General features: G+C 39.3%; 2 protein-coding genes across 8 annotated transcripts in view; both read right to left on the bottom strand.

Annotated features, from left to right (window-relative positions):
- The window catches only part of LOC116297813 (F-actin-uncapping protein LRRC16A), a 53468-nt gene extending 42153 nt beyond the window's left edge, over positions 1 to 11315 (bottom strand). For all 7 annotated transcript variants that reach the window (XM_031706111.2, XM_031706114.2, XM_031706115.2 and 4 more), the window contains exons 1-6: positions 11129 to 11315; positions 10903 to 11000; positions 6972 to 7025; positions 6367 to 6426; positions 5712 to 5833; positions 5364 to 5479 (exon numbers count right to left, since the gene is read on the bottom strand). In XM_031706111.2, coding sequence (XP_031561971.2) covers positions 5364 to 5479; positions 5712 to 5833; positions 6367 to 6426; positions 6972 to 7025; positions 10903 to 11000; positions 11129 to 11168 — 490 coding nt within the window. In that variant the 5' untranslated portion in view covers positions 11169 to 11315. The remainder of the gene's footprint in view (positions 1 to 5363; positions 5480 to 5711; positions 5834 to 6366; positions 6427 to 6971; positions 7026 to 10902; positions 11001 to 11128) is intronic.
- Positions 11316 to 12599: 1284 nt separating this feature from the next.
- Positions 12600 to 14102, bottom strand: LOC116297838 (uncharacterized). The gene is made up of 2 exons (XM_031706147.2): positions 13869 to 14102; positions 12600 to 13086 (listed from the first exon to the last, which is right to left on the bottom strand). Exons 1-2 carry the CDS (start codon positions 14046 to 14048, stop codon positions 12766 to 12768), a joined length of 501 nt encoding a protein of 166 aa, XP_031562007.2. The 5' UTR covers positions 14049 to 14102; the 3' UTR covers positions 12600 to 12765.
- Between the last annotated feature and the right edge of the window lie 431 nt (positions 14103 to 14533).

Raw genomic sequence — 14533 nt, 5'->3', positions numbered from 1 at the left:
GGGATTGGTTGGACAAGAACTACCAAGACAAAATGCAGGCGGATAAGAACTTCGAAAACACAGACTACGCCTTTAAACTTTATGCGCAAGCGCACCCCGCGGCATTAACGGGGTCGAAAAAGCCTCAGTTCAAGAATTACTACCAGCCTTCTAAGAAACAAAAAGACAATGAATTGGTCTTTGTAGGAGTCGCAGGGCTGGCGGGAGGCGTAGCTTTGGCGTATTTAGTCTAAGCTGCGCTCAGATCACTAGAGGGGAACTGTGTTTCCTGAAATATATGATCGTCTTTTTGGAAAGCGACAAGAATAACTTTACCACTTATCTGAACCCCCCCATCAAAGCCCATAAGGCTAGGCTGGTTAGTTGCTCTTTGTACAATTCTTGGTATAATTTAGTCAATGGTATGGTCACTGTGCATAAGGGATCTAACAATTATCAAAGCGTAATGCTACCCGATGGACATTACACGCCAATCACCCTTGCTAAGGAGCTCGCCAAGCGCGGTTATACTCTCACCACAGGGCTGCCGCACGAAATGACCTTCAAACATAATCTTCCTAACAATTTCTCGGTAACCCTAGGAAAAGCTGATGCATTAGGATCTTTACTAGGTGTCTCAGGCAAGGAAATTACCAACACAGCCATACCTGTGAAATGGAAAGTCGCATCCTCTTACGAAGTCTATTGCGACTTGGTTCATAGTTACAACAATGGAGAAAAGTCTTCTCTTATGTCCAAGTTTCTGCCCAAAGGTAATCCATTTGACTCAGAAGAATACACTCCCATTTCTTTAAGCTATGATTTGTCTAATTTGGTAGAAAGCATAAACATCACCATCAAAGTGGACGGAAAGACGGTGGATTTTAACGGACGTAAGATCAATCTCGTTTTGGAATTCATATAATGGGCCGCGTAGAGGACAAACTCAAAAGGATTTACTATGGACCTGAAGGCTATTGGAGAGGAGCGTCGGCCATCAAGAAACTCGCGACCGCGGCCAGGGTATCAGAAGAAACGGCTAAGAACTGGCTAAAAAAACAAACCCTCTGGCAGGTTTATCTTCCCGTGCCCAAGTACATTCCCAGGCCCAGCTTTACCGTAAATGCCCCCAATGAAGTTCATCAGGCAGATTTGCTTTTCTTGCCGCACGATAAGGTGAGAAAAAAGACCTATAGGTACGCTTTGACCGTAGTCGATATCGCAAGCAGATACAAGGACGCCGAACCCATAACCAGCAAGGATTCTGGGGAAGTCGCAGAAGCCCTAGGTAGGATTTATAAGCGCGTCTTGAAATGGCCTAAGCTGCTGCAAGTGGATGCGGGGACAGAGTTCATGGGCGTGGTTACCAAAACCCTGAAAGACCACGACACCAAGATTAGGAGAGCCGAAGCTGAGTACCACAGGGGTCAGAGCATCGTCGAAAGATTCAATAAGACCTTGGCCGAGCGTCTCTTTGGATACCAGTATTGGAAAGAGCTGGAAGATCCCTCCAAACGCAACAGGGAATGGACTCAGAGGCTCCCCCAGGTCATCGTGGCTTTGAACAACGAGGTGGCCAGGGCTACGGGAATGAAACCCAAGGATGCCATAAAAAAGAAACACGTGGAACACAAGTCCTACGTCAGAAGTTCAAGGGCGGTCGGACTGAAGGAAAAAAAGCTACCCCGCGACATAGTGGTCAGATACCTCTATCAGCCGGGGGAACTCGAAGGTGGCAGTAAGAGAGCCACGGATCCTAACTGGTCCCTGGAAACGTATGAGATTTCGAAGTCCGTCACCAAGGAAGGGCAACCCGTGTTGTATTACCTAAATGGCCCAAGTCGTGGATTTGTCAAGGAAGAGCTGCTCATAGTCCCCAAAGACTCAGAGTAGTGCTAGCTGCCCTTCAAAGTAGCGCAGCACCGCGCGCCCGATTGCACTCTAGGCATGTCAGTCTTACATTGCCTCTACAATGGCCGCGTTTGTTATTTATACGATCCACGGAGAACTGCTGATCGTCATTTGGGTCAAACCTCCATAGTAGCGGTATGTTACACTTGGCACACCGTGCCCCTTTCTTATAGACGTCGTCCACGCATAGGTCGAATTTGACCCCCGCATAGCGGGGATCCGTACTCTTTTCTTCGTCGTGTCTTTTGTAGCGAAGGAGTTTCTTAGCAATGTTCTCTTTGGCTACGTCCTCTGGGGTGCGGTCGTAGCGCAGTTGCGGACCCCAGGCTCTTTTTAACTGCTTGGCATATTCTACGCGGCTTACGGCAGTGTAGATAAGGTTGCTCCAACACAGCCGCTGGTCTATGATCCATAAGGTTTCTTTTATGGTAAGCCCTTGCGCGCTGTGGACTGTCATGCAATAGCCTAAGCGCCAATCGGGGTGTGAGGTAATTCTTTCTACTTTTTCTATGGGTACCCAGGCTTTATCATGTGTTACAGCATTTTGTAGTTGGATGTCGGTACCAGGTACCCAGACATCTCTTTTTTGCATTCGGGTATCGTGGGGTTTGTAAGAAACAGGTACGGGATGCGTAGGGAAGCGCTCTCGGTGTATATTTAGCAAATCCTTTTGTATGCGAGACTGTGCTGCGCGTTTGCTGCTCAGCACCAGATCCTTTGGATGCCATGCGTAAAGGAAGTCCTCGTAGGACTTCGCTCGTACACGTTTGCGCAGTATCTTGTTTTGTTCCGCGTCACTAAGGCCCCGAAGTTCTGCTTTCAGGTTTCTTATTTGATCCTTACTGCGGTAGTCGGTGTTAATTTCTTCGGAGTGGTCTACCATTTCTTTTAACCATTTATGGGGCATCTCTCCGGTTATTGGAGGAGGCTGGCAAGGATCTCCGGCGAATATCACTTGACACTTTCCACGGAGGAATTCTACGAACTCCTGCAGGATTTCTAAAGGAACGGTGCAAATCTCATCCCAAAGTATCACCGGGGGTATGTCGTGGATGGCTTCTGGTACCCACTTTTGACCATTCCAGCGAAAGAAGCTGTGGTAGGTCTGCGCATCGTAACCCATCTCCGTTAATTCTCGCTCCAGACGATGCGTTGGTGTTAACACCTTTATCTTTGGAAATAGTTTCAAGACACGCGTAGTTTTACCACTGCCACCGGTTCCGTAGAGGTAAGAGAAGCGTTTGTAAGATATTGGATTGGCAACCGACGGTAAAGGCTCCACAGTGGGCGTTATTGAACCATGTGTGTGTTCCCCGTGGTATTCTACGCGTTCTCTCCAGGCCTTTATTTCTTCGTCTTTGACGCGCCATTGACCGCTCTCTGCAAGTTCGTCCTCTGTATAGAATTCCTGCATCTTTTCTAACACTTCTGGCTTTACATACAAAGAATCCGTGGCTACGCGTGGGATATCCTCTTTGTCAAACCGCAACAGCATTGACAATAGATTAATGTGCGCATATGCTAACATGCTGGCCCGAAGATGGTAATATTGCGGGCGATGATCTTGGTAATAACACAGCGCATTCCATTGCCGTTCCCCTTGGCCTTCTATGAAATAATTCCACTTCTCTACGGACACCATGGTTCCTTGCTCATGCGCGCGTTTTATTAAGAAGCTCAACTCACCGTCGTCTGTTATCAAACGCCGTTGCATGTGTTTTTCTCCTTCCTTAGCGCCCTGTGTGAACTTTCCTATGACAACCCGCGCTGTGGGGTTGTGCTCTGGGAGCCATTGTGTGAAGGCGCTATGGCAAAGTATGGCTTCATGCGCTGTGTATGTGAGGAGTTTACGCTCTTCGAGAAACTTCAGCAGGGGCACAGGGATCCATTCTTTCTCCTGTAGATGTTTCCCGTACCACGCGTAAATTATTGGATGTAAGTCTTCTGCTAACTCCCATGTGGTTAGTCTGACGAATCCTGTTGCTGGTGCGTCGTATTTACAGTCTAACGCGACACGAAAGAATTGTGAGTCGGGATGCCCGTATCTATCGTAATACTCCTTACAATCCCCAAGGCCTTTAAAACTGGCAGGGTAGCAATGTTTCATATCCAGGGATACGTATTGATCTTCGTCGTACTCCATGTTCCACAGACCTCCATGGCCGTGTTCTACACAGGCTTTGGCTATGTCTCCGAATTCTTTTGGGGTGGGTTTCCAGCCGTTTCTTTTCTTTGCGGCCAGGAAGTCCAAACTGCGGGAGCTAAGGACCTCATCTGAAAAGTCCTCACCAAGGGTTTCGCAGGCGCTTTGGATGCGCTGGTGTTCGCTCTCGGGCCGGTAAAGAGTGCCGTCTTGCGTCATGAATTGATTTCCTTCCGAATCCATTAGCCATATGGAATTCTCGTGGATCAAATCTATGAGTGGTGACCCCTTGTAGACCTTTGTCTCCTTCTTTCTTGGAAACCTAAGTTCTCTCCATGCGTGCGCGTTGTGTTGATAGATAACAATAGGCGCTCCCCGGCCTCCATACTTTTTCGTCCCTTCGTAAATGAAACCGTCGGTGATGTCCTTCACGTGTATGCGGCGTTCTAAGGCAGTTTCTAACTTTTTGATGTTTTCGATGGAGCCTCCAGTTTTACGAGTAGAATGCTCCCATTTCCTGATGGCTTCTCTTCTTTTTGGCGTAAGCTTACCACCCCGAGAGGAATCTTCGAAAAACTCCCTAACCAGCTTCCCGACACAGTTACCAGGATGTCGCATTGGTCGCAACTTCTTAACATCCGGCTTCTTAATTTCGTATGCACCGTAGATGACCACGGTAACCGGGTAAGCGACCTCGTAGAAGAGCATGTCTATTCCCTCAAGTGCTCCCGGTCGTGTGTGCTTATTCAAAACGAACAGGTTCTGCTTACCAGACGCTCTGATAGGATTACGACCCTTTTCTATTATCCACTCACCGTCTAAGTACTTTACGAATGTCAACTCCAAACGGTAGTCACCGGCCGGCATTCTGTTGATTATCTTTTCAGCCATTTTGTGATTCATAGTTTTGTCTGTCTTTCCCTCCATAAATGTAGCGAAGACAAAGTCAGCGTCTGAGTTATCCATCACCTGATTTCCGAGCCTGCGCACAGTTTTGTTTTGAATGTCGTTGATGGTGGCCATGTATATCTAAGGAATATTTTAACCTCCGTTTACGATACCAAAATACCCGTAAATCTGCTGTACCCGTCTTCGTAAATCCGCGAGTTAAACCCGTATATCTTTGGCATCGATCGCGAGTCCCCCTTACTGCTGCTGATACTGTAAGTGGATTTTTGGTCAAACATGACTGTCCACATTGGACTGATTGATATGTTACCAGTCAATGTGACTGGTCAAAAGAATCCTTCTAAAAGGCAGTTGACCATAATTTACCATTGTCTTCAGCTCTGTTTTTATAGATTTACAAGACCAATGGTCCCATACTTACCACAAGGTCCAAACTCAGCATCAGCTTCAGTGTTTCGTAATGTGTTGACAAGATTGTTTATTTTCATTAATCTGGTCTCTATTTCTTCCGATGGTCCAAGTGAGAGCCTGAAACGACTTAACACACACAGATATATCCTAACTTTTAGAATAAGTTAGACTACAGTAATGAGCAATAACCAAGGTTAATAATTAATGTCAGTGGGTAGTAACCATAATATATTAATGTTATTTGCCAAAAATGTTATGTTCTTGAGGATGCATGACCTTGTTGAAGATTAAAACCAACAACCTTTGAATTAGTCTGAGAAAGGGTCTATTGATCCTAGAGCAAAAAGCAAGTACTTACTCAGGGTTTCCAGCAGGAAAAGAAGACTTGAGTGCTGCCTGGATGTTTGCTATGATCTCTATACAGTCTTTTGGTTGGAATACTTTAATGTTATACAACTTTTCTGCTGCAGTTATGTTGCACTAGAGAAAAGCAACAACAACGAACACTGTTATACACTCACAATTTTCAACTACCGTATTTGCTGGTGTATTAGTAGACTTTTTATCACCTAAAATTGACCATGAAAAATCAACTTCGACTTATACACAGAGTGTAAAAAAGGTAAAAAAAGTCCACATTATTGCGTATCTGTTCCATACACTAATAGAGAGGGCTTTGTAAAGTACAGAACTACGCCTTTTTCATTTCGATGCAAGATTTCCCTTTTTAAGGTCTCATGACATTTATTTTACAGATATCATTTGTATACAACAGTTTTCGATATTACAGGTAAGCTTAGTCAGTACTTGTGAGCTGTCTGCTAAAATGTGGGTTTTCACTGCTGTCAATCAAAAATAATCAGTTGGTGCCTCTTACATTTATAACTGGTGACAATAGACCAAATCCTAATTTCGGCATTGCACAACTACAGTTTAAGTATACACAATATTCAAAAAAACACTATATTAACCCTTCTGAAGTAAACCTGGTTAAAAACTTATACTGTACTTACCAGGAGAGGCTTTAGACTCTCTATTGTTTGAATTGCCAGGATATGAAAACTGGATTCAATCTGTGAAAAACAAAATATAAATCGTACCTCTATTATTTTACATTTAAAAAACTTGAAAAATTAACTTACTGTAGCTTAATTCATTTTGGGGAAACCATTTTTGGCTTTTTAAGCAGACTTCATTGTCTCCCATATCATACATTATTTCTTGCATGCTGTATTAGAACAGAGCATGGAAAAGGCTGTTTTATATGAATTCATCTCCAACAGCATGGTCACACAAGACCTTGCTTGAACACAAGGTTTAAAATACTTCACTTCTGATGATCATTAATAGTGTAAGGTCTTCATATTTGCAATGAAATTAAAGTCTTTGGCAAAATATGAAAAAATACTTTTGTGTGTATCCAGCCATTACAGTGTATTTTAAGCCCTGAGTTCCAGTTGTGACTGCAAGACATACTGTACTGTACATTCTACAAATTACTTTTCTAGCTTCATATTATTTTACTGTACTGTAGAACACTTTCTAACTCTAATCTTTCTCCTGACCAGTAGAAAGATGTCAGTTACAAGAGATGATAGCTACATTAATACAATGTTACCTTTGGAGCTGTCTTGCTGTTGCTCACTATGTACACCCGGTAGGCTGATAAGGCCTAGAAAATAAAAACAATAAGTACGTGTAAGAACACAATCTCAAAGGTAAGTTACACTGGGACAACACTGGAAGTTGTCTCTAAACAATGGGTGGTACATTTTAGCCTGTCCAATTCAAGCCAAGTCCTATCTAATCATCCACTAAATTTTCAAATGTCAGTTCCCTACTTTTAGTCTTACTACCAATTAGTCCTTGAGCCCAAATGACAAATGGGCTATTGACTATTATAATATAGCTAGATTATTACGTGCGCTCTGGTTGGCCAAAAACCAATGAACCATTTCCCCATGGGTTGCACGCTCACACACGCTGATCTCAAAGGACGCTCACCTTTTTTCTCTAAATTTTCAAATCTGATAGCGTCGATAGGGAGCGCACGAGCGAGATAAGTGATATAACGCACGCTCTGATTGGTTGAAAACCTATGAACTATTTTTCCATGGGCTGCACAGTTTATCTTTTCTTGAATCTAGCTATATTATAAATCAATTAGACAACAGAAAGTGGCTCGCCCATTGTGTTAAAGATGCACTTGAGAAAATATATAGAATTCTTAACGAGCTAGAGTGCACTCAGCTACGCCTTTCTACTGTATGTTCTTTATATTTTCTCTCGTGCGTCTATAACGCCCTCATGATCTATGGGTCAAAGAGTGTTGACTCATAGATTATTCGACAATGGTTTAATTGTTACATAGTCTAATACTATTGATGGTTTTCAACCATTCCCAAGAGAATTAAATAACAAAAGACACGGCATCCATGTTGGAGGGTATAACAAAAGAATTCAATGATAATTCTTTCGTTAAGTTCCTCCAACATGGCCACCATGAAAACCATCAATTGGGGGAGGGAGGTTTAAATCTAAGCCCCCCCCCCCCCCCCCCCCCCCCCACAATGTTGAAGGTGTTTTTTATACCTTGGTATATGTGTAGTAGAATGGAATTTAGATTACAGTGTTTTTTAGGTATCACCATTCCTTTGAGTATTATTCCCTTGTTTGCAATTAATGCTTAATATTGATATTAATGTTACTCAGACAAAAATCTTACTTATGAGAAAATCGATTACAATCTATCTACCATGTATGAACTTTTAAAATATTGTGACATAGCATTAGAATAACAAAGAAAGTAATCCTGTTAAGTTCAATAAATAAATTTACTGTCATTTGATAAAATATACGCCACTGGCAGCAGCCTAAAAGCCGACAGCAGAGGATAAATTTGTAACATTTTTTTATAATAAATACTTTATTAAAACAAAGACGTGCCACTAATTTTGTAACATGCTTTGGCAGAAATGTGGCTGAAACATTACCACATTATGTTGTAATTAAATACCAGACACAATGAAATCATTTTAAGATCAATTAATATTATCTATGAGTAATTTGAACCAGAAAAAATTAAAGTCACTAAATCCTTTACTCAAAATGTGAATTTTCTCACAACATTGTGTTAGGAATTTCTAACTTCTTACCATTAGTGTGAGCTGTGTCAGTGTTTCTAATGAAACAAAGCAGCCATATTATTTAAGCGCTTGGCTTTTCTGCACTTGTGGTATGAAAAACTTGTTGAATCACAAAATAAAACCTAGACTACATTCTAATTTCATCCTGAAGTCAGGGCCAAAGGTTTTTAGCCATAGGCTAATAAATATTATGCTCAGAAAAAGAGAAAGATTAACCTTGTCTTCATTTTATTTTTACATCTCCTAGCTTATTAATTGAAATAACTTGAACACAATTTATTCCATGTACAGTGTACAATCTGACAACCAAAACATGTGATGACCAAAAGGACACTCGTAGCAATACATCTGGACTGACCACTTTAATATTTAATTAATTTCATGAGTTCTTTTATCTAAATTTTAATTTAGAGAAGTAATCAACCATAAAAACAATAAATATAGCTACAGAAGTAATTCTTCTGAAGTACATGTATTAAAATAATAAAAGCAGTAAACTTGACTTAAACATAAGGTATTAAATGAATACAATACTAATAAAATAAACTGAATGATTATATTGTAAGGCAGCTCTAATCCATAAAGAGCAAAATAAATTTCAAGGTTCGATTTGAAAAAAATTCATAACAAAGAAAAGCGCTTATGAAAATAAACTTCCTGTTTCTAAATACCAAAATGAATCACGCTTGGAGTATAAGCATTTAGAAATAAATTGAATGCATTCCATGATGTAAAAGTTAGTTTAACCTTTGACTTTTCATTTAAAATTCTAAATCCCGATGTCTTTAGTTATGACAAGGCCATGTTATCTCAGGGAGTAAGGTAGATATTGAGTATGAATGTTAATTCTAAAATGGATAGACAGAGTGTCTGGTTATGGAGAACATGTCAGACGTAGGGAAATACACTGGCCACGAGGAAATAGGTTATAACCCTAGAATATAGCCTGTGATGTTGCAATATTGAAACTGAAAAATCAACAAGGTTTTTACACAGACTTATAACATTTTTTAGATAAATAACTAGTTATTCATTTGTAACTACAATCAAATGATAAATAAACAAAAAGATACAAAGTCAAACATATTTTTATGATAGACAATTGGGAGACATTGAAGTAGTGCACACACCCAAACGTAAAATATTGAAATACATGGGGAAAAAACCCAGATTGGCCTTGCGAGGGTATATAAGCAATATTAATTCCAATCTATGAATTTCTAGCATTTTTTTTCACTCAAATTCAGAAAATTAATTGAGCTGGGACAAAAGGATTCTAATTCTCATTATCAAGAATCACTATTTTTCAAACCCTTATAAATTCTGACTTATTGGAAGCTATCACCTAAAATAAGTTAATGTTTTTATTAATCAAATTTTGTAATTGAAATTATGAATGATAACAGATTGAAACTATTATTTCATTTATTTCCATATGCAACAAAAATAACTGGTTTGAAACCGTTTTCAGGTCTATAAATTCAAAGTTCTGTGAGATATAATTAATAAGCTTTGAGATGAACATTTCTGCGGCTATATATATCAGCCATCATAACGAAAAACTGCTTTATTTTGTGACGCAAATGCAACTATAAAATTTTCGTTTAAGAAAAAGAAACTTGAAACTAAGAACAAATAATTAAAAAATTGAATCTTTCTAAAATATATTTCTAAACATTTTAATCTTAGGTCTTATAAGAACTTATAACAAAGGATTGTTATAAAATGTTCATCGTAAACTTTACAAGAGCATCGCTTATTAATTTAATATGTGTGGACATGCAAGTTTGAGGAGTCAAGTTGTCATCTACTGGCGACGTACATCAGCTGATAGGCAAAATAAAATCAATCGTGACATTATTATAAAATAAACTGGGTTTTGATACTTTACGACTTGGGTTGTAATAACATAAAGAATAAAGCATGCATAAACCGTAAAATGTTTTACATCGTACACGCCTACTTCTAACTATGCTACCTCTAAGAAAGACAGTTATTTTTGGGCATAGTTTTTACCCATTTTTACTAACGAGTTCAAGTTAGAATCATATTACTTGTGAGAACCAGAAAAAAATAATGAACACCGTTGCAGAGGATTAAATACTTAAGATATTAGGGTTAAGAATTCTGAAGGAATTTTCTAAACAAGTTTAAAGTTTCGGATCAATCTATTTATATGGGCATGACTAACTCGATCGTATGAGCACTTTTCGTACAGTTGATACATAAGCTAAAAGGCCAAAAAACCCTTTTAGTTATAAACTCAAAAATCGAAATTGTCGATCAGAAAAAATCTCGGGTTTATCTAACGGTGGTAAAAGATACCCTTGGCGTATTTTCAGGATTCAATGAACAGGAAATAGCAAACTAAGGTCTCAAGATTAGAAACCAAAAAAGCCTCACCAAAATTCGTGTCTCTGTCCTTTCTCCTTTGTATTCTACTTTCACTTTCTTGGCAAAATCCAAGTCCATTTCCTGACGAACAGTCGCCTTAACAAGGGCTACAATTATCAACAAAGCATGGAATAAAAGATTAGTTAAGTCTATGTAGAGAAGTGTGGAATGTGGTATATGTTGGAGAAGATAAGAGACCTTGACTTGGTGTGACTATACACACACACAAACGTACCCAGAACATCGGCCTCTACGTCCCCCGATTCGTCAGCCATGGCGTCCACTCTTTAATGAATCCCCAAGCTTGGTGTCGGCAGAGATGCCTGAAAGTTCGAAGTCAGGAATGTTTGTAAAATATCTTTAGATTTTTTAGTCTTTACCACAACATCTTGCCTTCCTGTTCGCATGCCACTGCATGATGGACGTCAAGAGACTGGGATCGATATACCATATTTAGATCAACAAGGGAGTGTTCCCCCCGTGTGGGGTGGGGTGGCGGGAAAACGGAAACATGACCGGATTAGGGTTTCCGCTGCATCTTATGGTTGCTAGGAGACTGTCTTTAAAAATTGAAGGCACTTTATTTCAGTATATTCCTTATATGGCATGCTAGGAAAAATTTTAAAAAAATTAAAGAATAGCTTACAGCTGTGTTTAGTCATTTTTCAGAACAAAGTTTGAACACAGTAACCAGATAAGAATTTTTAAATTTTTAAAACTTTTTTTTCTAACTTTCCTGTTTTTTCCCCCCATGTTTTGTGTGAATTATTACATAACTGTCGAGAAACAACAGCTTATAACAAACATTATGCCAAATGTCCCTTGTGTGAAGTGGGGGGGAAGGGGGGGGGGGGGTAGCCTCCTTATCAGGCATGCCTTAGTGCAGCAACAAAAATCCCTTTCCACAGACACCGTTCATATGGAGGGATTTTTGGATTGCCCCTAAAGATGCCTGGGGCTAGGGGAGGGAGGATTTGGTCTTCAATCTTTACCAATTTTTTACCATGTCACACGTTAAACCCAGTATCAATTTGTATTTGCAGTTATATTAGTTTATGACTCTTTAAGATTCTAGAATATTTTTTCTGAGGTATAAATAAAATGCTCCCTTCTTCTCACTAATTGTAATCAAAAAAGAATTAGTTAAACTTTAAATAGAGTCATTTTTTAAAATTCTTAGGATAATTTACATCCTTTTCATTTATTACATCATTTCAATGAACATGCTCCATCATAAAAAATGTGTTTTTGTTATAGAAAATTACATTCAGATCATATTTTTAAGAAATTTAACATGAGTTGATAACTAAGAATTGAAGAGAATGGCTTAAATTTCCAAGGAATGATGAGGGTATGATGTTATGGGCATATGTGAATGGTGCTGCCACTATGCCACTTCTAATTCATTACACTAGATTCAGCACATGGGTACCCCCACTATAGGGGGATGGAGGAACTCGGCAGTGACAGTATCAGATATGCTCATCATATCTCTTAGGGGTAAAAAGCAGCGATTTGGCATCTTTTAGGGTGTTAAAATTGAAATTTAGAATTTAGGCATTTCTTGGTATTTCTTAGAGTATCTCTTAGGGGTTAAAAATCATCTGGCCATGTCTTCTTCTTATTTTTGAAAATTTTTGACAAGCATACCCATTGCTTTTACCCCGGCATCCCCCCCCCCCCCCCTCCCCCCAACCCAGGGCCATTGGTAGAGTGGCATCCAGAATGAAGATTAAAATTGATCAACCCTTCTTTGAATAAGGGATATATCTTTGATATCTTTGATGATTGATTGATTGATTGATGGATTGGATATATCTTTAGGTGTTTACTAGAACTACAATTTCTTTATAATTTTTTATTTACTTCATATCATAATTTTGGAGGAGGTAAAGTAAGTTCCTTGGGTGAAACAATTACTCCATCAACATCAGCATAAGCATATTGACCAGGCATAAACGTCACTCCAGCAAACTTCACAGGGATATCGCGATCACCTTCTCCTTTTTTTATACTCTTTAGTGGCATAGTTCCAAGTGCTTTAACACCAATACTTATTTTTGATATATCTTCTGAATCTCTGATACATCCATACATGATGACGCCAGACCAACCATTGTTAACCGCCATGGTAGCTAAATTATCTCCAAGCATTCCTCTTCTCATCGATCCACCACCATCAACGACGAGAACCTGAAATTGATTACCATGTCCCAAATCAATGTAAATGTTTTTTTAAGTCAAGCACTGAGGAAGGGAGTGCATGATTACCTACGTGTAGTCTCCTAAGCCAGTGGTTAAATACTTTAAAAAATCGATGCCAGCTTGAATTGATCCTTATCACTCTAGCATGACATTATAAAATATGAAGTGTCTAGCTACTCAGGAACGCGGGATTGATTTTCAAAATACTAGATACCCAGTAGCTTTTGATTTTCAAGAAAAATCATATCTTATAATAACTTTCAGGGATTCAAAGGTTTAGGATTAGGGCTTAGGATTTTTCATGAAAATCAAAAGCTGCCAGGATACTAGTATCTAGTATTTTGAAAATCAATGCCGGGTATCTAGACACTGCCTATAAAATATTTGATTTATCAGAATTATTTCTACAAATCTAATATCTTATAATGTCACGCTAGCCTGATAAAGGTCTATTGAAAATTAGAAGTTGATTTTTGCAGAAGGAGGAAAAAATAGAGATGCTGGAGTACCAACATGCAACTCTATACACATATGATACCGAGCCCAGGAACAAACTGGGTCGCATTGGTCACAGAGAACCATGCACCACATTAGCAGTGCAACACACGTTGATGAGGGCATTCCACAAGTTTTCACTTGTCCAAAGTCCGAAGTGTGATGGGCTTCCTGTGGTACAGCTTTTTTCAATGCAACGTGTAAGAACGCTCATATGTTCTTAATATATATAATATTGGAACTGGAAATCAACACACTTATTCAAGAACCTTTACCTTGCCGTGTCCATGTTCAGATAGGGCTTTTTTCACCAATACGTTGTCCTCAAAACATTTCACGGTAGATATCTTTCCTCCGAACGTCTTTTTACCGCCATAATCTTTGAAAATTGGCTCTGCATATTGGAGAATATCACTATATGCATCACTCAGATCAGCCGTTTTTAATTCAGCCATCGAAGAATTGAAATATCGAGAATAAATAAAATTCACACGTAAACAAGACCTGTACACACGATATAGCATGGTAATTAAAAATGCATCATGGGATCGCCACAGGCAACCCACGTACTAGGAATTGTTGATCAGCAGTTTCTAAAGATGAGTTGCGTGTCTCCGTATTCTGCGTCACGTAAATGCCCAAATTGCGCAATAGTACCCAAAGGTCTTCAAGGCACTACCCAAGAGTCCTTTGCGGACATATGTTACAGGGATCCCATTTAAAGTCTGATTTATATTCAAGTGACAGTTGCCAATCAATGTTCAATTTATCAAAATCATCGTTTGGAAATGGGGCTGGCAATCGTGTGTTGGAAAATAATGTCTACGCATATTCTTTTTTGGATTTCAATTTAACGGATTTGACTAGACAGAAATAGGTTACTCAAAAATAGAAAAGCTTCACTGTTCTATATTTTATTATTTTTGAAATGAAAAAAACA

The sequence above is a fragment of the Actinia tenebrosa genome, unplaced genomic scaffold (genome assembly GCF_029948245.1).
Source record: "Actinia tenebrosa isolate PJP-AT-01 unplaced genomic scaffold, QUT_ActTen_1.0 PGA_scaffold2__45_contigs__length_23673736, whole genome shotgun sequence".
Lineage (NCBI taxonomy): Eukaryota > Metazoa > Cnidaria > Anthozoa > Actiniaria > Actiniidae > Actinia > Actinia tenebrosa.
Note: the sequence above shows the minus strand (reverse complement) of the source record. Positions and strands in the feature narration are given on the sequence as shown.

Excerpts from the sequence above, each read along its gene's own strand:
- LOC116297838 (XM_031706147.2), bottom strand. The coding sequence starts at position 14,048 with ATGGCTGAATTAAAAACGGCTGATCTGAGTGATGCATATAGTGATATT. Across the intron at positions 13,087-13,868 it reads CTGAACATGGACACGGCAAG|GTTCTCGTCGTTGATGGTGG; the intron begins GTAAAGGTTCTT and ends AATCAATTTCAG.